Source organism: Lygodium microphyllum, chromosome 8 (assembly GCF_053477565.2).
Source record: "Lygodium microphyllum isolate KBCC chromosome 8, Lygodium_microphyllum_v1.1.10, whole genome shotgun sequence".
NCBI classification, from domain to species: Eukaryota; Viridiplantae; Streptophyta; class Polypodiopsida; order Schizaeales; family Lygodiaceae; genus Lygodium; species Lygodium microphyllum.
Genome location: NC_141142.1, coordinates 52138328 through 52160070, shown reverse-complemented (window position 1 = coordinate 52160070; position 21743 = coordinate 52138328). Strand labels below are relative to the sequence as shown.

At 41.8% G+C, this 21743-nt stretch overlaps 1 protein-coding gene and 1 long non-coding RNA gene across 4 annotated transcripts in view; both read right to left on the bottom strand.

Annotated features, from left to right (window-relative positions):
• LOC148032281 (uncharacterized) overlaps window positions 1-21743 on the bottom strand; it is a 48058-nt gene that overhangs the window by 10266 nt on the left and 16049 nt on the right. The window contains exons 2-12 of one of the 2 annotated variants that reach the window (XR_015691603.1): window positions 19754-19893; window positions 19603-19678; window positions 17997-19503; window positions 17864-17895; window positions 5657-5789; window positions 5419-5516; window positions 5168-5212; window positions 4966-5071; window positions 1028-1154; window positions 780-895; window positions 539-605 (exon numbers count right to left, since the gene is read on the bottom strand). Coding sequence is in view for 1 of the 2 variants with exons in the window: in XM_087682922.1 (XP_087539048.1) it covers window positions 539-615; window positions 780-895; window positions 1028-1154; window positions 4966-5071; window positions 5168-5212; window positions 5419-5516; window positions 5657-5789; window positions 17864-17895; window positions 17997-19503; window positions 19603-19678; window positions 19754-19893 (2457 nt within the window). In the remaining variant the exon portion in view is untranslated. Of the gene's footprint in view, window positions 1-538; window positions 616-779; window positions 896-1027; window positions 1155-4965; window positions 5072-5167; window positions 5213-5418; window positions 5517-5656; window positions 5790-17863; window positions 17896-17996; window positions 19504-19602; window positions 19679-19753; window positions 19894-21743 lie in introns of both variants that reach the window. The other variant, XM_087682922.1, reaches the window with a different exon arrangement.
• Window positions 5979-17853, bottom strand: LOC148032282 (uncharacterized). Of its 2 annotated transcripts, none has more exons than XR_015691604.1 (4): window positions 16011-17853; window positions 15695-15906; window positions 15551-15612; window positions 5979-6099 (listed from the first exon to the last, which is right to left on the bottom strand). It is a non-coding gene; the product is annotated as an uncharacterized LOC148032282 (long non-coding RNA). The 2 variants fall into 2 exon arrangements; XR_015691605.1 differs by having other exon boundaries at window positions 15551-15596.

Genomic DNA, 21743 nt, shown 5'->3' with positions numbered 1-21743 from the left:
CATGCAAGAGGTATGCATCGCCAACATTGCAGACGGATTGCTGCAATGAGCATCTGAAGACATTGTGAGGATTCAAAAACTTGTGCTCCAAGGGAATCATGGTTCTATCTTTATTGTCCAAAGTACCGAGTATCTGATCCAACTGAAACATTTAGAACATTGATAAATGGGGAAGAAAATCTGCAGACAACCAGAATTGTTCCCATGCTTGTGCATGCGCACATCGATCTGCATGCTCATAGGGCTGAGAGCCTACTATTTAATCAGCATTCACAACCATTTATCAGGATTGAAGAGCATATAAAAGTGAAAGCAATGACCTTTGGGCCAGTTTTGGATGGAGAATATTACACATGCCCTCTATCCTTACCCCCAAAACAAACAGGTGAAAGGACAAGAAAATTGCTAGAATCCCTTTTACAAATGCATTCAGGAACATCTTTGAATAGTAGAGGTAGTCACCTCTACAATCAAATTGCAGTTTGTGTTTTAACTTCTAAAGATCGCAAATAATTTAACTTCTAAGACTTTAACATACCTTAGTTGTGACATCAAAAGCTGAAGAAGTGCCTCCTGTGGCATTAATCCAGTTGATTATTCTTTGCCTGTGGGCATCTGCAATTATGAGAGTTTTACGACATCTATTTCTGAAGCAAGCTTTTAATCTCTATTGCAAGAAGCCAACCAGCAAAAATGCATAGCAAGGCTGATTTTAAACACAATAATATAACCAGCAGACTCTATGGTTTATATGCTCTACAAGGTTAAAAAGAGCTTACTTTGATTGTAACAAACATTTCCTCCTTCATATGTTAGGCTGTCCCAGTATTCTCCAATTGCAAACACAGGACTCGTTGCTTCAATATATTCTTTTACATGGCCACCCCAGAATCCCCTAATTTACAAAATAAAAAGGGGTTATTGACTCTTTCTTTGTAGCCACTAGAACATCAAAAGTACTAATAAAAATGATGCCGCTGATTCTGTACTTCTAATTTATTTAATTCATGTATCCAGAACAACAGACCTAACAAAATCCAAGCGCCAACCATCAAATCCTATCTCAGTACGAAGCCAATTCATCCATTCTATGATATCTTTCCTAACAAAGTCCTGGGAATGGTCTATATTCGGTGCAGCATGAAATATATCCCCTGCCAAAAAAATAAACAATTCAGAGTGTAAGCTAAGCTGAAGATCAAACTTGTATTCTAATGACAAGGTTCATTTAGCATGGCTTTACAAAACAAGACCAGGCAATTCAAAGCAGAAGGTAAAGAAAAACCGATGAACCTAGTATCTATTAACATGCTAAAATAACATCACTAATGACAATGTGCAAAACACACGTGCATAGATCTACCGAGCCAAGTTAAAGATGGAAAAAAAGTGGTGACAACTGCAAAAGTAGCCAATAGGACTCTAAAACTGATCTCATCAATCACGAACAAAACTTTCCTTGTAAGCTATGCGACAGAACAAACACCTAACATTGACAAAGAAAATCTGCACATTTGACAAGCCTTGGTGAATGAACTAAGATGCAAACTATCAGCTGCCAATGACACACACAGGTAAGTAAAAGCCCTGACTCTATACAGTTAGTTTGTAACTACAAGGTACCTACAAAAGCGGTGCAACATTCTTGGTACAAGGGCAGGCCTGGATAAGATACCAAATGTACAAGCAAATGTATGGAGTTTGTGGTGTAAGGCATCCAATTCAATCCAACTTTTCTATAACATAAAACTGCATAGCTGTTGCTTATAAATTTATTGTATGCCGCTTATATAATTCGAGGCATGTGTAATAAAATCAAAACAGGACAGTACAAGTTCAACCAAGATAGTAATTCTAGGCTCCTAAGTTCCAAAAACCACTGGAAAGGATTACAACCACCTAGAGTCAAAATGAGTTTATGCAACTCAATCACAACAACAAAGCACCACACAAACAACAAGCCCACTCTGAGCTGGCCACTCTACACAGCCGCTAATACTTTCCCATTGACCATGTGCATCTTGAAAAATATGTGAAGCATAATCTTGTTAATACATAAGCTAGTCATTATTTCCAGAGACCCAAATTTGTCAGAAACTGTAAAATATGAGGTGTGACATCTGGACAGAAGACATACCTATACCATAACAAACTGGTCCTGTGGAGAGCATCTGTAGACTGCAAAGACAGGACGCTAGCAAATCACTATGCATCCCTGTCTGGGACCATCCTAGAGCCTCAAATCTGGACTGCACAAGTCTTCCAAGCCATCAAGACCATCCATTCCATGACCCTTGAAAAGGGTAGATATGGCATCTTGCAATCAAAATTTAACTTCCTCCAGCCTTTCATGTCACTTGCTTGAAAGATAGGATCCCAGGATAAGATTGGTATTTCTAATGCGCTTGTCAAGACTGACAATATGCTCTTTGCTCCATAAAACCTCAGCAAGTAATAGTTCCAGGAAAATGATGTCTAGGGCACCTCACACATAAGCCAACCCAATTTCTTTGCAGGAAACAGAATACCATACCATTTTATCAGCAGGAGGAATTTATAGCCGCAAACTCCACTCTTTGGCACCCAATCAATGTTTTGGATCTTTTATGGTTATCTAATTGCACATTCGGAGACCTGTATCACATTGCTTGTACATGTGGACGGTGGATTTGTGAAGGATGTTTGCAAACCTAGGGCTAGGAGTGTCTTGGTTTCTTCTTCAGACTTAAAGTTTTGCCATGCCTTCCAAGGATGGCTGGCATGAAGATAGAGCACCACTTAAGTGGATTTTGATCTGTCACCAGGATGTGTTTTTCCAAGCTTGTGATTAAATCCTAGCTCTTTGGGCGGACAAGACATTGCAGAAGTTGTACAGAATATGGGCATGTCCATCAGTGCCACATGTTCAACAGGAAAAGAGCCAGGGATTAGTTTATTATTTAATGTGCAAGTTTTATGTGAATATTTAAATAATTTGAGGCTTTATGAACCCTTTTCTAGAGAAAAATATATATATATACTGATAAATTCCCTCGGGGCAATATATCCCAAGGCAAAGCACAAAAATAATCCTATAACAGACTTTCAAAACAGAAAATATACATCTAAGTGGAAGTCTATTACAAGGCCTGAGTGAATAACCAATCAGAAGTTCTATAGGCCAAACCATGTGTAGCTGACAGTAAAAGAAAGTGCCAGAATCTCACATATGAGTTTCCTCATTTTCACATTGATCAGATTCATAGTACATACAACATGACATGCTACAGCATACCCTGCTTCTATCCATCTTTGAGGTGGGACCATGGTTGAGGTCAGACCCTCTTAAGTGATGACAATTTTTTGAAGGCATCTTTTGGAAAACTTCCTACCACAAAAAGCCACCCATCTATTTCAATTGCTGGCTCAGTTTGTGGGTACTTTACTTGTTTGAACATGACAGTCGTGGTGATCCATCAGAGATGCCACATAAATGCTTATGATTGCTCCTTTGTTGAACAAGTTTAGCTCTCATTTTTCATGTTTTGGTTATACAACACATCACAGACCAGAACATGTAGAGTTCTCTCTGGCACATTGACTGGGTCCCCACATCACAACCTGCTGCAAACCTTACAGCGAACAGTATCAAACTCTCTTGGGCCTCTCACATAGGTTTGGCACTCATATAGGGATGATTCAAAGGGCTGGTCCAACATTATGAAGGTAGATAGGGAAGGAAGAGATAAGCCCCACTATTCTTCATCATCTATGCCTTGACCATCCACTAGACTTTAGAGAGACAATGGACGTCTCTGCCGGAAAACACTCTCTTTCATCCTCTTTTCATTCCTCTTCTGGATTAATGCTAACCTCTTCCTTGATTGTTCAGCAGACTGACCCTCAAAATCATCTGTGAGGAGATGCAAAAAACAAATGAATCCATAATTATATTGGAGGAGATGGCATTTCTTTGCATCTAATGTCTTCTACTCCAGTTCCAAGATGGGACCTTCTGGCATGGACTGCCCTTAGCCATGGGAAAGATTGATCATCTGCATAAATAGACATTCAGTGGATACACTTGCCAGACATCATACGGTCTCTTCCACACACTCAGGGGTCATTGGGACAGATACATGGTTCACTCATCATGGAACTCCATAGGGCCTTTCTTGCTGCCTAAACATCAAGCTCATCCATGGCGGAGCATGATTACAGTATTTATTCTCCATGCATTGTTTATTTCCTCGTTGGCCCCGTTCTACATTCTTTGGATTTTGTATATGTTCTTACCCTATAGAGCGGCCAGCCAGCATACTAGCTTTCAACCTCCTCGGTTTATTGGAATGTTTAACCTTGATGTTTAGTAGGAGGCTGCATCTTCAAGGTTAAAAGGTTACTGACATACAAGATGCCTTCACAAAAATCTTATACTGAGTATAGAAAAGACTTTACAAACAGAACCATGAAGTTCTAAGAAGTGAAAAAGTTGTATGATTACAGATGAAAGGTTCATCACCTTATTCCATTTTACATGGGGGCAATAAAAGCCCACAACCACAATAATTTTGGGCAAAGTGTAGGATAACAATTGTACATGTACTAAGAGGAGACTGCACAACATGTAAAGTACCTCATAGAGCTACCTACCCCTATGAGATTTTCAATTACATGAAAATTCATTGTATAGTGATCAACTTCTGTTCTGACTCTACTTGTGTCACTTACACTCTGTAAATGGTGAAAGATATTTATGAGGCGGGATTCTACACATTTCTAACCTATACTTTCCTTTTCATTTCCCTCACAGTATAACCTATAGGAAAAGCATACCACAAACTACTAAAAGAAAAAACAACAAAAGTTTTTTGGCACATTGGCTGCATGCCTGTTTGTGTGTGTGCATGGAGCACTTCAAGTAGAGTTGAAAACTTCAACCACTTCAAAATGTGAGACAGCAAAACAAATTTATGAGCTACTCACCGCTAGAAGGATTTCCACGGCCCTGAAAATTGGGATCATCCCTCACAATAGCTTCTGGACCCCAAGCAAGTTTACCTCCAAAAACATTCCAAATACCATTAGGCCCCTGCATACAAGTGTACGCTTTAGTTGCAATCCAGTATGTACATGTCCACTCACAGAACTTCTATTAAAGGACCCAGCATAGACTCTTAAAGTGAACCTTAAATTGAGCACACCGATGATTTAATACAGCATCTCCCAGTACCTGTTTGATAAACAATGCAAAAGTGTTACATTTGATGGGAGTATGTGTGATACGCAGCATCAGAAAGAGGCTTGTTCAATCTAGAATTTGAACTCCCGTTCACCAGTTAGACATTTGAGTAGATTTGAGTACAAATACATTGACGGAACCTACGTTTCAGTGAACAACAAGAAACCTCCTAGCTACAGTGAATTAACAGGGCATACCAGAAGATCATGATTATGCATTTCCTCTATACAGTTCTTGAGTTCTTCCTCACTACCATAAGCAGAATTCAAGTTGTACAAATCACCCGGCATGTAACCTGCCAAGCCCTTAAGTTGAAGTTAACAGAAGCACTTATCAGAGCTCTGTTTTAGAAAAAGAAAAACATACTTTAAAGCTACTAAAAGCTTTTCACTTGAATGGGCATGTTAGCAACTAACATGATCAAGGAAGTATTACCTTGAGGAGAAACAGATTGAGTTGGAGGAGGAAACCATACAGTAGTTATTCCACAGCTAGAAAGGTCTGCCGCTTTGGGCCCTAATTCAAGATACCACTTTTTTCTCCAACTCTCCCAATTGAAACCTTGAAACTGCAGCATTCATCAAAAACTGAGATTGATAAGAGCAATTCAACCTAGCTTGATGCATAAAGGCTACATAAGATAAATTCTGGTCATGAATGCAGAGATTCTTCAATATCCTAAAAAATAGACCACAGATATCACATGGATAATGATGAGAATGTAAAGCACCTTTCAATGATAAAATTCTCATTCTCATTATCATCATCTTCTTCTTCTTTCATGGAAATAGCAAGATAACTGATTGTACTACTTAAAATGACAAAGGCCCAATAGCATCACTGGAGCAAAATGGACAGGGCTCCCAGCAAAGTTGAAGCTACATCAAAAAAATACAAACCTTTTTAGGGAGGCCTTGGGGGCATGGAAGAATGAAGGCAAGGTGGACATGTATAAATACAGGGGATAATATCCTGCAGCATCAATATAGTTTCAACACTTTCAAGTTCAAAGTGGTTAAGAATTTAAAATTGAGGCTAGGCAACATTTCATATTATTTTCAATCACGGAAAGGACAAAGGGGTATTCAGCTCAAATTAGCCTGCAAAGGATCCAATGATTTTGGAGGGTCCAAAATCAGATTTGAAGCTATTTGGTCAACTACAGCAAGGGTAACCTACATGTAACTGATGAAGACTCCATTTGGCTCTTGGAGCATTCAGAATCGAGGGGCAAATCGAAAATTAATGATGCCGGTCATATTTAGACTGGAAATTGATGTTAGTCATTGTTTTAGGGCTGAAATGCAGAGATTTCTCTCTCCTACTCATTCTCTCTCATCTTGGTTAAATGCATGTGCAATTTGGAAATGGAAATTGAAGATTAGAGCCTTGGATTTGAACCGGATGTATGCATGCATGCCTCAATGATTGAGGAAGGTTGCTGATGTGAATTTAGCTAGTGGACACCAAAATGGGTGAGATTCTAGAGGTCTACAACAAGAGGGCTGATTTGCATGCAACAAAAAAGATTCAATTTGAGTTTCCCTACCAGTGAAATCAAGGGGAAATTTAGATTTTATGATTGTTGGTTGTAGAGGATAGCAAGATATTCCAAAAAGGGCAATGATAGAATTACATCAACTATTATTTGATTGTCGCAATTACCTATTTGTCTCCATCATGCAACTTGAAGAATCTAACACAAAAAAAGGTAATAAGTTTGAGGATGAATCAACAAAGTATGGAGGTGATACCCATTTTAATGAAGACTATGACTCTAATAACAAGACCATTGAACATATCATAGTTGATCAGAAAGGCTCAATGCATGACTCCTTACTCATTAATGCAAGCCTTGTTTGCATCAAGTTAGAGTTAGAATGGTTGGAATATCTGAAAGCGATGAATTATGATCAATTGGAGTAACATATCTCAGACCCTAATTCCAATCTTCACCAATCGATCATTGACCTATCTAAGGATCTATGAGACTCCTTGAACATTAAAGACGATTGATTCACAGTTACATGCTAGCATTGACTCGGATCCAAAAATACCTCAGCCTAACCCGAACTCTACACTGTCAGATGGGAGAGGATCGAGGTGCAGCTGAAGTGCAGTAGACAGTATGAGAGTGAGAGACAGAGTTGAGCACGACACCCAATGCAATAGTACTGAATAGAGTGTGACCTGAAAGTACAAATGATAACCCTTATACCTTAGAGTTATAAGGGGCTGTTCACACCCGAACACAGTAAGTGCCCGTAAGTGTGCACCACAAGCACATACAAAATAGTACACATAATCTGGGGGAAAAAACCTCTCCTACCGAGAGTAAAAAGTGCCCCAGTGTCCTAGTGATCACCCGCACACTCCCATATGAGCGTAGGCGTAAGTAAGGCGTGTGAGATACCCAACAAACCCCCCTGGAGTGAAGAGTGATCAAGTGTACAAGGATCATCCGCCACCAAAGGGCGTCAAATTCAAAGCATCGCGAAATGCTTCAAATTTGTCTCGTGGAAGAGCTTTGGTGAAGATGTCTGCCACATTGCTGGTGGTAGGACAGTAGACAAGGCTGATATCACCTGCATGTAGCCTCTCTCTGACAAAATGGTAGTGAATCTCTATGTGTTTCGTGCGAGCATGAAACACAGGGTTCCGTGCCACTGCAATGGCACTCTGACTGTCAGTATATAAAGGAGTAGGCTCCGTAACAGATACATCCAAATCAGCAAGTAAGCGTCTAAGCCATACGCACTCAACTGCAGTAGTGAAGGCTGCCTTGTACTCAGCTTCACATGACGACGTGGCAACAGTGGATTGTTTCTTGCTAAGCCAAGAAATGCATGACGAGCCAAGAAAGAAACAATTGCCACTAGTGGAGTGACGAGTATCAAAATCACCAGCCCAATCAGAGTCACTGTAAGCATGTAACTGCAGTGGTCCCCCCTTGGCATAAAGCAATCCAAGAGCTCTAGTACCCTGCAAGTAACGAAACACACGCTTCACAGCTTGCCAATGCGACATACGAGGCTGATGCATGTACCTGCTCAAAACTGAAACGGCAAACTGTATGTCTGGCCGAGTGTGGCATAAATAGATGAGACATCCCACTGCTGGAGCATAAGTATGGATATCAAACAAATCACTGTCATCATGTAATGACAGTTTGAGCCCAGGTTCCATGGGTGTACAAACTGGCTTGCAATCCTGTAAGCCAAACTTCTCAAGAAGTTGCCCAATGTACCTTGACTGACATAATCCAATGCCTCTAGCATCATGTACAAACTGGATGCCCAAGTAATAGTGCAAAATACCCAAGTCAGACATGTCAAAAGTTTGCTGTAAATTATTTTTGAATGCTGAAATCTGATCAGCACGTGTTCCAGTGAGCAAAAGGTCGTCTACATATAGACACAAAATCAGCATGGATCCCCCCTCTTTATGTACATAAAGGGTAGACTCAGATGGGCTGTTTACAAACCCCTGACTAAGCAAGAAGGCATCTATCTTTGCGTACCAAGCTCGTGGAGCTTGTTTCAAACCATATAGAGCTTTTTTCAGCTTGCATACTAAATTTTCTGAGCCTTCAACTGCAAAACCAATGGGCTGCTGTACATACACTTCTTCCTGAAGTTCCCCATGTAAGAATGCAGTTTTTATATCCAGCTGATGCACTTTCCAACCAAAATGTGCAGCCAAGGCAATCATAGACCGAATGGTCGTCATACGGGAGGTAGGAGCAAAGGTCTCCTCATAGTCAATGCCCTTTTTCTGTGCGTAGCCTTTAGCTACCAGCCGTGCCTTGTACTTATCTATGGATCCATCTGCATTCCTTTTCAATTTGTAGACCCATTTCGTACCAATGGCACGCTTGCCAACTGGCAAAGACACCAAATCCCAAGTATGATTCTTATGAATAGAATCCAATTCAGCTTGCATGGCTGCCATCCAATGCACACTATGTCGTGCATCCTCAAAACATTCAGGCTCCTCATTATCATGAGTACATGCTGCCATAACAAACTCCATGGAATGTGCTGAATCATGCAGTCGAGTTTGCCTTCGAGTACGACCAGCCAAGGGTGTTTCCAAATGACTATCTCTCATAGTCTGCGTGTACCATCTAGGCACCTGTCTTGCTTCCTGACTGTGTACAAGTTCCTGCTGAATTTCAGTTTCAGCAATGTGCTGATTTACTGCATGTTCCATAGGAGCAGCTGGCTGAACATTAGGTTCATTTGCTGAAGTACCAGCTGAATCACCAAATGTGATGGGCAGCAGCCCTTCAAAGACATCACGGGCAGCCTGATATGTATCAAAACCAGCCAAGGATAATTCTGATTTTTCATCAAATACAACATCCCTGCTGACAAAAACCTTCTTGGTCACGGGATCATAGAGTCTGTAGCCTTTGCTTTCGCTGCTATATCCCATAAAGATGCATTTTACAGCCTTGTTGTCCAACTTCTTTCGAAGTACCTGTGGAATATGGGCATATGCAAGACACCCAAAAGTACGGAAGTGGCCAACAGAAGGTTTGCGGCTGTGCCAAGCCTCAAAAGGTGTGACGGTTTTCAAGGCCTTGGTAGGGCATCTGTTCAAAATGTGGCAAGCGCACATGACGGCTTCCATCCAAAAACTATGAGGCAAACTCTTTGCCTTCAGCATACATCTGGCCATCTCCATGAGTGACCGATTTTTCCTCTCTGCTACCCCATTCTGCTGTGGAGTATATGCAGTAGTGTACTGATGGATAATGCCCTTCTACTGCAAATAAGAATTCAGCATAGAGGACATGTATTCCCCCCCTCGGTCCGAACGGAGAGTCTTAATCTTGCAACCAGACTGAGTTTCCACAAGTGCACTGAAAGCCAAAAATGCATCATACACTTCTGACTTCTTTTTCAAGCAATAGACCCAGCACAAACGTATAAAGTCATCAATAAATGTTACAAAATAGTAACAACCACCCAATGACTGTGTCTGCATGGGCCCACAAACATCCGAATGCACAAGCTGCAATCTGGCTGTTGCTCTAAAAGCAACATCACGGGGAAAAGAGAAACGATGCATTTTCCCCAAAATGCAACCCTCGCATAAATGCTCAGGAGGTCTCTCCAAGAGAGGTAATCCATCCAACATCTGAGTACGCTGTAATAGCATCAAGCTGCCATAGTTTACATGCCCCAAACGAGCATGCCATAACTCTGCCTCTAACATAGCAGGAGTAAGAGTGGATGTCAAATATGCAGACTGATCTACTGAAAGAGCATCCAACTCATATAACCCATGACACAAAGAACCTGTCAAGACCAGTGTCATGTGTTCCTTGTCACGGACCATGCAACGGTCATCATCAAAGGTGACCTGCAAACCACAACGTGCCATAGAAGAAATGGAAAGCAGATTCTTCTTAATGCCAGGCACATACAAAGCATCCTGTAGGCGGAGAATAGAGCCATTAATGGCTGTAAGCTGAATCTCCCCAATACCACGAACAGGGTATGATGCATTATTAGCACACTGAACAGACTTCCCAACGGGAGGTGCACCAAGAGAAGCAAACAAATCTCTACGAGATGTGATATGCCGTGAAGCACCACTGTCAAAGAACCAAGTGTCAGCATCTTCTGTAGAGCTAAATGCTCTATCAGCCCAAGAGACATCATAACTGCAAGTGTAAAAACAATAGTCCCTGTCTGCAACAAAGGACGCGGACTCACTAGCAGTGGAAGGAGCTGCAGAAACAGACATCCCTGACTCCTTCTTCTTCTCTTTGGCGATGCGCTTCCTGCACTCAGTGATGTAGTGGCCAGGCTTCTTGCAGTAATGGCATTTTCCTTTCTTGGCTTGCGTGCCCCCCTGTTTCTGACTTGTCTGTGAAGTGTTACTACTACCAGAACTCTGCGAAGCATTTTTCCCTTGGCTGTTTTTACCCTTCTGCCTTGACATAAAAGCCTGCTCATAGGCTATACCATCCACACCACTGTTCCGTCTAGTTTGTTCCTCCTCTAGAAGCAAACTGACAAGCTGAATGAAAGTGATGGGCTCTTTCGAAATCCTCATAGTGAGGTTCAAGGCAGTATGAAAAGCCAAGTAAGAGGGAGGCAGTGAATTCAATGTCGTAGAAATCAGCTGCGCATCTGAGTAGTACTCATCCACATTCATGAGTTGCTCCCGCAAGTCCTGAATTTTGTTGAGATGATCCTGCATAGAATCACCCTCATTCATCTTTAGAGTCTCTAGCTCTTTTTTCAAGAAAGAGATGCGAGTCTCATTCTTTCCTGCAAACATCTGCTCCAATATCAACCAAGCTTCTTGTGAAGAAGCTGCTGAACGAATATGAGGAATGATAGAACGCTGAACTGCCAATGCAATCAGCGACATAGCCTGTGCATCCCGTGTATCCCAAGTTTTCTGAGCTGCAGTTCTTGGGGGAAGTGGCTGAGCGGGGTGAGGTGGAGGGGGCTGAGGTTGCCCTCTTGCACGTCCTCCTAGAGGAGGAGTAGCGGGAGCCACAACTCCCGGTCGTGCTTCCTCTCCACTGACATAATCCCACAAATTTTTTGCCACTAATACATTCTTCATCATGAAAGACCAAAGGGAATAATTGTTCCCATCCAATCGGTCTTCCTTGGACACATAGGTGAATACATCTCCTCCCTGATTTGCCATTATTTCCCAAAAGGCAATAGAGCAATGTCAATGCAGTCCGGGCTGGAAATCTGCAAATTTCCAGAAATTGCAGCAAACACAAGTCTGCAATTAATGTGCAAAGGGTACTCTGTCAAAAAAAAACTGTCACTGATGCACGCTTCCCAAGGTGCAATTAGTGCTCAGCAGCACTAAAACATCAAAAGCCCCAAAATTTTCTGCCCAAAATTTCTGTCACAAATGTCTGTTACAAAAGCCCCAAAATGTGCATTCAATGTGTCACAGACAGACACAGCACGTTTCCCAATGCTGAAAACTGAACCTGCTGTTCAGCACGTTTCCCAATGCTGAACCTGAACCTGTTGCACGAACTCCTGTGTAACAGAAAAGTGCAGAATGTTACCTCTGCGTGTTGACGACGGGCACGATTCCCGAGGTAATGACTGCTGGGTACAGTCGGACTGACGCACAGGTACAGGCGTGCAGGATGGCGCGTCAGGACACAGGCGGCACGTCAGGGCACTGGTGGCGTGTCAGGAGACAGGTGGCGGGACAGGGTACCAGTGGCGGGACAGGGCGTCAGATGGCGGGCAGACGGGAGCAGCTCGTCAGACGGGCGGGATGAGCAGTCACGAGCTGCTGACGCGAGCAGGCGGCCAGGCGAGCTATGCGTGGTCAAAAACGGCGTCTGCAGACAGGTGGCACGCTGGAACAGGTGGCGCTGGGGGCGTCTGCAATCAGCGCGCTGGGCAGAGAAGGCTGCGCCTGGACTGAAGACGTCTGCAGATGGCGCGCTGCAACTGGCGGGTGGAGCTGTGCGCTGGCGGCTGGAGCTGACGCTGGCGGGTGGAGCTGCGCTGGCGGCTGGAGCTAACCTGGCAGGTGGAGCTGCAAGTGACGTGGCTGCTGACGAAGGTACAGGCTGCACGTGCTGTACTAGACAGGTACTGACGAGCTGTCAGTGCTGACGCAAGTCCTCGGGAACCGAACAGAGCTGCTGACCAGCTCTGATACCAAATGTCAGATGGGAGAGGATCGAGGTGCAGCTGAAGTGCAGTAGACAGTATGAGAGTGAGAGACAGAGTTGAGCACGACACCCAATGCAATAGTACTGAATAGAGTGTGACCTGAAAGTACAAATGATAACCCTTATACCTTAGAGTTATAAGGGGCTGTTCACACCCGAACACAGTAAGTGCCCGTAAGTGTGCACCACAAGCACATACAAAATAGTACACATAATCTGGGGGAAAAAACCTCTCCTACCGAGAGTAAAAAGTGCCCCAGTGTCCTAGTGATCACCCGCACACTCCCATATGAGCGTAGGCATAAGTAAGGCGTGTGAGATACCCAACATACACTTGAGAAGGAAACATCTTAAGAAAGCCCTAAAGAACCCCGACTCTGATGCTAGAGGAATGGAACTGCTACCTCTCCCTTGAGCATCACACAATGCTCTGGACCCCTATTCTGCTGAACCTGACTGAGCCTGATCCAAAGTTGACTCTAACTAAAAAGCCTCAAGGTAAAGTTACAACAACTAAGTAGTTTGCTAAGTCATCCTCTTCCATCTACTTAGCATCCATTGATGAATAATTTTGAAACTTCACTAAGTATATTCTAGAAACTTTACCTTTGATCTTTCTCTCTTTATGTGCCAAAATCTATTCGGGTACCAATATCTCATCCAACTTCTCAACCTCTGGCTGAATTTTCATCCTCTAGCACATCACCATAAAAAGGCCTCGACAAGCTCACCCTTTCTCAACAGCCCAAAGATATTAGCATGGCTACATATATGAGGCTGAGAGAGCATGATAGCTTTCTCTCTTGAGATCTCATTGGCATTGGAAGGAGGCTTAGGGGGTCTACACTAGGTGTTGGAATGACACTCCTCATCCACATGACCCAAGTGCTAGCAATGAGTGTAGATCATCCCCTTCCTTAATTAAAGAACTCTTGGAGCTCATGATCAAGATTGAAATATTAAGTTCAATCTCTAGCCGCATAGTGGTAAATAAGATTAATCCAAAGGCCACATGTAAGGAGAAAGTATTGTAATTGGAAGTGGCATTTAAGCAAGATCCCTTGCATCAACTATTAGCCCAAGTGGAGAGTAATCGCGCCACAGAGACACACACACACAGAATGAGTACGATCAATATGATCATAATAATGATTAATATGATAATGATAATGATGTGCTAGAATGCACAACCAAAGGTATGGAAGGTGCGATCGTCAAAGGGTTTCCGTAGGTCTTATCAATGCATCTACTAGCTAATCTTTTTATCCTCTATACAACTCCCCATCTAGGATAGAGCCAATCATTTACCTCTGCTTTGCGATAGGGACTTAAAAATTGAATTGTACTAACTATATCAACTATTCTTAAGTGGCAATTAGTATGTCTAGGAAGCCCATATCAAGGAACAAAGGGCACGAATGGATAGCCCATGAGATGGCCACTAAAACCTCCTCTATGTTATGGATTGATCAATCTAGAAAAATATATCAAAACCTAGAAAGGCCACGGTTGCATGAGTTCATCCACATAGCAACATATGACTATACAAAGAATGACAACTCAAGTTACAAAAGATATCAAGTCTAAAGCTTGCTAAAAAACTCAAAATTTTGATCGAGGACGAGCCTTTGTAAAAAAAATTGCCAAGTTGTCTTTAGTGGGCATAAGAAAACTAAATGTCTCCCCACTAGCATGTGCTTATAAACATAATGATACTTTAATTTAATATGCTTTATGTGGGCATGGAATACTAGATTATGTGCAATGGCCAAAGCACTACTATTTTCAATATAAAGGAGTGAAGCTATTTAGTGAATATGAAGATTTGCCGAGAACTTGTAGAGCCAAACATACTCCATTATAGCTGTAAAAGCTCCTTTGTGCTCAACTTTACAACTGAAAATAGCAACTATAGTCTGCTTCCTACTGAACCAAAAAATAAGAGAAGTACCCAGCATGGAAAAATTGCCATTGTGAGAGAGAAGTGTTGAGCAACCAACCCAATCTCTATTTGTAAACCCATGCATAGTAAGTGAAGCACTAGCCTTGTAGAAAAGTCCTAAATCCTAGGTGCCTTTAAGGTATATGAAATCACATTTCACTGCTTGCCAATGATGAACAGAAGGGCAACGCATAAAGCTACTCAACTAGGGTACTGCAAACTAAAGATCCATTTTGTGTGACATAAATAAATGAGACATCCAAAAGCCTATTGATAAAGACGTGTCAAAAGATCCATTGCCATCATCAAAAGGTAAATGAAAACCAAGCTCCAAGGGTGTAGATACACCCAGCTTACAAGCCTCAAATTGAAAGCATTCATTATAAGACTTGTCTAATATATTTGGATCGTGACATCGATGCCCCCTCAATGGTTGTAAATTGAACACCCAAATAGTAATGACGTAAACCCAAATCTGTCATAGCAAATGTCTACTACAAATCATGCTTAAAGGTTGCAATCTATCTAGCATTGGTCCAAGTAACAAGCATGTCATCAACATAAAGAATCACAATCAATGAATCAGAATTCTGATGCCATAAATGAGTGCTTGCCATGGCATCATTTGCTGGAAATGCATAGCAATAAGACAGAAAAAAGCTAGTCGAAGGTATATTTGACTTGGTTTCTCATAGTCACTAACCTTACTGCGGTAGCCCAACCTTGATAAGGTTCAAACAAACCATTCACTGCAATAGACATGAGCTGATCATCCAAAACAATCTCATCAATATTAAATAATGCTATCTAAAATCCTTAATACTTGTAAGTTTAGCATCCATATTACCTCCTCCATCCATGTGAAGGTCTTTGAGTTGCTTACAAGCATAAGCAACACGTGCCTCATTGCATACCTAATAAAGAGAAATAAGCTAATCCCAAGCTTGCTTAGCTAGCTCACATGAGCAGATAAGAGGAGTGACTCGTCCCTTCACCAATAAAGCAATTAATGTGCACGCTTGGGCATTGCAACCATCCAAATGAACCTAATCTTGGATCCTACATGTCAACATGAACCCATCTCACATTGATAAGCTGCCCTACTTTTTAAAAATTGATTCGAAACTAAGTAGCAAATTAGGAAATTGAACCCACATAAGCACCTTGGTGGGTTTATGGCATTCGTAATAACATTTTCATGTGTTGTAACACACACCATGTAACTTTGATGGCTTTCAACTGGCTGTCCAAAAGCAGGAACTAGAAAGTCTCAACTAGAAACTCTCAACATCGAACCAGCGGGCCATGGGCATCACATTTGTTATTCCAATGCTTTCAAAATTTATCATGCTTTACTTTCCAACCAATTCTCAGCTACATTGTCAAAGGAGAGAATACAAAAGCACATGAGATACTAGGGAGGCAAAATCTACCTCTACTAGCACTTAATCTGACCTAAGCCACAATCATCAGCTCATGAACTCCTCACTGCTTTCGCATAAAAACAGTACACTCAAGCCAACCAATAAGCTTGTTGCTAAGAGATTCCCAAGGCTGACAAGTCACCACCTGCCTGTCCTCTAAGAAATCCTTGGCAACAAAGAAATGCATGTCTTTGGGTTCAAAACTTCCAAAACGTTTCTATAAGTCAAAAAATGTTTCTATGAGTTTAAAACATGAGGTTCTTTTGGGAGGAAAACAGTGAAGCCCAACTTTAGGAAATGTTGTGTGATGCAATGGAACCTTGATTGAGGCCTTTTCTCTCTTCTTCCATGCTCTTCCCATCACTCTTGTTGCTCTATCATGTGCGGACAATAGCCGCTTCTTAGTGCATCAAAGTTGATTTTAGATGAGATATTTACTTTTTTGGCATTTTGTTTAGCTATTGGACTTCAACACTGTAGTATCTATTCTTGTCTCAAGAAATGAATTTATGACTCTAGTCTCATTTATGAGTTATGTATGATATATCCTGATTCATTTTGGATTTTGTCATTTTGTTTTGGAATGAGAATCATGATGTTGCAACTTTAACTTTGACATTGTAGTATCTATTCTTGTCTCGAGAAATGAATTTATGACTACAGTCTTATTTATGAGTTTATGTATGATATATCGTGATTCATTTTGGATTTTGACATTTTGCCATTTTGTTTTGGAATGAGAATCATAATATTACAACTTGACCCATTCCACATTGCGCATGGGCTATGTAACATGTTTATTTCAATTTTCTTGGTCTGTAGAATCATGATGTTTGCGGTCTCAATCGTAGTATAGCTTGTCTAAAGACAAAACTTTGACATAAGTCAGTAATGGATACGTAGCGTATTATTCTCAGTTGACTCTCATGTACTACCACTTATGCTCAATTGGCCTTTTCTTGTTTAGGAGAGAGTTTCATAGAGGTTTACAACCTCTTTAATCTTTACCTATTTTAAAATTATAACAAATCCCTTACAAAAAACCCGCATTTCTTATTTTACCCCCTCTTGAAAGAAACTTATGAAACAAGTTTCTGACGTTTTTTCTAAATGTTTCTGACATTTCTAACTGCTACGAAGAAAACCTTCCATATCAGCCTAACAGTTTTTCCATGTTCTACAACTTTACTTATTTGACCTATTAATCTCTAATTCTGCAACTGTGTACAGGGGGTGACAAGATGTCATTGATTAAGCCCTGAAACTGACTTCCGCAGTATATGCTGCTATAATGGAGTCTTGGAGATGAAATGTTCCGCTAACAAGCTGACATGCTCTTAGACAAAGGAGTTGAAATAAAAACTTTTGCATAGTAGCACTTTGTATTTATGTAACAGCAGATGTAGGAGCATCAGCAATGGCAGATACAAACCTATCCAAAGCCTCAGCATGGGCATCCCTATTCAATAGAGGTAAAGCATAGCCATCACAACAATGCAAGTCATTTGGCAGCATCAAAGTATGAAATGGTATGTGAAAATATGAAAAAAAGATCATAATTATCAACTTCAAAAAGAATTAAGAAAGCATACCACAATCTCACGTCCTGACCCTGTGCCAGATTCTGTACATCAAACAAAACACTGTAATAAGCTAGGAAGGATTGAAAAGCCGCTATACCAGAACTTCATACAGCATGCCAAGTTGTCTTTACTAAACACTCACCTGAAGCCTGCTGTGGCCTTCGAACAGTCTTTTTCTTCAAAGTTTTCTCTAAAACACGCCTCTGTTCATCAATTGCTTCTTTCTCTACAATCTGCTTTGTATATAGATCTTCTTTCACTATAGCAGTTGCAATACACCAGACTTCTTCAGGCTTTGGCAGTTCTAAGTGCAAATCGATTTGTTCCTCAAGTTGACCAGAGTTTCTTGGAGGTAAACCTTGCAGTGCAACCTCAGTTCTCCGAATCATCCAGTCTGGAGTTTCTCTTCTGGGTCCATTAGCTAGTAAGTCCCATTTCCTAGAGTCGTTACCCAGCAAAGTCTCCATCCGTCCACCTGTCAAAATACCTTCAGCTCCTCCGTTTACTTCAATAAAATCAACAGACTCTTGCCTGGATTTTTTCAGCAATTCCTCCAATGCCAGTGCACGCTCCTTCCAAGCGATAGCCAGTGTCTCACTTGCAGCAAGAGACCGTTCGAGTGCTTGGCATCTTCGTGTATATGCTTGCTCTTGTGATTTCTCTGCTTTTTGTACTGTATTTAATGCTGCTTGAAGAGCTTCAATATCAGCCTTGAATGCAGCCCTAGCAGCCTCAAGGCGTGCAGCACCTGCAGTCTTCAGCGCCTCCAGGGCTTTTCTTGCACTATCCTCATGCTCCAAGGCATTCCTATTTGCTGTTTCTTGTACCTCTTGCAATGCTTTGTCTGCTGCTGCAGCACGAGATTCTGCAGCTTCAGCCCGTGCAAAAAGAGCCTTGACTTCTGATTCCAACCGGTTTATTTCATTATTGGCTGCATGTAGCTGCCGCTGCAAATTTGAAGCTGCTTGCTGCAGGCCCAGAGCTGAAGCTTCTTTGAGAACCATGTCATCCAAAATTTGCATCCTTTGGAACAGAGCAATCTCTGATTTCTGTGCCTTATCTTTGGCTGCCTCCAAGGCAGCAAAGGATTTTTCAATTGCATCCCTCGTCTCTCGTATCATAGCATTTGCAGTATCAAGAGTGGCAGTCTTGATTCTTTCCTCCACCATCGCAGCAGCTTCTGCAGCAGAAGTTTTGGCAGTAGCCATCTTTAATTGCACTTCTTCAGCTAGGTGAGCAGTGGCCTCTTCAACAACCGACTCAGCAATTTTTTCAACTCTCACTGCCAGTTCTATCGCATCCTGCTTGGCTAGAACCAATTCTGACTCCACAGCCAGCTTCTGCTCAATAATGCTTTGCAGCTCCATATTAAAGGATTCTTTTGCAGCTTGAATCTCTTGCATGGCTGATTCTGTAGCTTGAACTAAGCTGGTAGCATACTCTTGCTGTTTTGCCTCTGCTTGTGCTAAAGCTTTTAAAGCTTCAGCTTTCTCACTTTCTGCAGCAACAAATCGAGCTTGTGCTGCCATTAATGCTGCTCTTAATGCTTCTAAATCATTGAGATCGACATTTCCTTCAGCTAGTTCTTTGATTGTTGATACAGAACCTTTGTCAGCATGTTCCATCCCTGAAACATTTTGATCTCCTCCCTACAGACAAAATAAAGTATGGTTTTCCTTACAAGCCTATAAAAGGCACTATAACTTAAAACCTAACACAATACTCATATTATCCTTGAGATTGCATACCTCCACTGCAGCTGCTCTTGGAAGCAGACGATCGCCATGGATACCACTTTTCTTTGACACACGCCATTGCAAATGTCTGACAAATAAAAGATCTTGAAATGAAAGAGCATTCCTTTACTTTTGCATTGATTTCTGACAAAGAATTACTCACCTCTCAGTACATGAAAAAATGCCAGACAAAGACTTTGAGCTTGAAAAAGGAACTCCATTCGATAAGCCATAGTTATCTATGCCTGAGAAAGTATGAAGCTGCCCTAACACTAAAACCTGCTGCCTTGCAGCAACAAATGCCTGCAAAACAACAGAAATCACCAATAAGAATTAATCAGTTGACTAAACAGGAATACCCAATCATATTGAAACACAATGGGCATTGTAACAACTCTTCATGTAATAAAGGCATTCCATACTAACTTAAGAACATTATGGCCAATTATTTTGGCAGCCTGACAAAGATTAAAACAAAGAACCGCTAGGGTGCTTTGGGTGAGGAACTGTGGTTGCCTGATCATGCAACTCAATAGATGGATGTTGAAGACACTAGGCTTCATGCCGAGCTAGCAGATAGAAGAGCACATATTGTTGCCTAGTTCAGTTGGTACAGACGCTGCTGCCTATCCAGAATGGGACACTAACCATAGTTGCAAGAAATAATAACAGGAAGAGCCAACCCTGTTGCAGGTGCAACGGCTCAAGACTAGGAAATAAAACAGCCAGGAAGAAATTTCAAGACCTACTTCAGCATACAAAATGTGCAAAGGAAAATTTGAGAAGCAGACTAACATAACATGCTTAAGCAGAGAAAAAGGAAACTTAGAAACACAATAAGAACACGGTGATGATGCACTGAGTCATGCTGTGAGAAGAAAAGTTGATACAACGCAACCAAAGCTCAGAAGATGACTGCACTGTCCTATCTAAATCACGCAGCAAAACCTGTGGGGAATCTGTATAGTGAAGAGAGTGAAACGTAGTCCTCCAAGCAATGGGCTATCAAAGCAATCACTAGAAGGTGAAGGACACCTATCGAGGGAGCAAACCACAGTCATTTGATGCCGTCAGAGATGAGGAAGATGATCACCAGTTGTCGAGCGAGCAAACTGCAATCCTCAAATGTCGAGGAGATGGCCTAGGCAGCAAACACAAATGCCTGTAGCCTATGAATGCTGAAAATGCAAATGTCTGATGGTTGTCGCTAGGAGAAGAAGGCAACCAATGTGCAAAACATAGCCACTAGCTCACTCTGACAATGGAAAATGTTGACACTAGGAAGAAGCAAAGGGCGCCAACTGTTGTGAAACAAGGTTGCGTTCCATGTGCATACAGTACTTTCCTTACAGTACCATACCATATGTTCGTTCCGTACGGTGTCATACGGTTTGAGTGCATTCGAATTGTACCTCTCCCTCTCCCTCTTCTTCTCAATCTCTCTCTCTCTCTCTCTCTCTCTTTTTCGTAAAAGGTAATTGTATTAATTACGAAAAAAATACAAGATTACTTGATTACAAGATACATGATGACACTAAGCCATCATGTGAAGAGGTTCTCTCTCTCTTTCTCTCTCTCTTTTTTCTGGTTACAAGAGACACGAGGGCCCTAGGCCAACGTGTGGGGAATCCCCGTAGTAATGCACTAAAAAGGTTACACCAATCATGGCAACGACCCAGAGGCAATTGCCATATGCCAAGGATGCAAATCCTCCCGAGGGAGCAAGTCGGAGTGTCGGATGAGATCTAGCTACCAATGCAAGAGCCCTTTAAGCCTGGCAATATGTCACGGTACATTAGAGGCCAAATCAAAGAGAAAAGCATTGCGCGTGGTCCAAATGTGCCAGCATCCCCAGTATCTGAAAAAGTGAAATAAGATCTTCATATGCAACTGTGGCGGTGTGGGATACTTCGGGCGTACAAAAACCCAATCGAAAGGGGTTAGTGAGGACCCCACCACTGCGCGCCAAATGTGCGACAAGAGTGACCAGATATTCTTGGCGAGCGGGCAAGAAAGAAAACGATGTCGGGCCGATTCCGCCGGTGTGGTACAGAAGAAACAATTGCCATTCGAGATGCGACGCTTGGCAAGGGCCGAGGCAAGAGGAAAACCACCAATCATCACCCGCCAAAGAAAGACCTTGCATTTGAAAG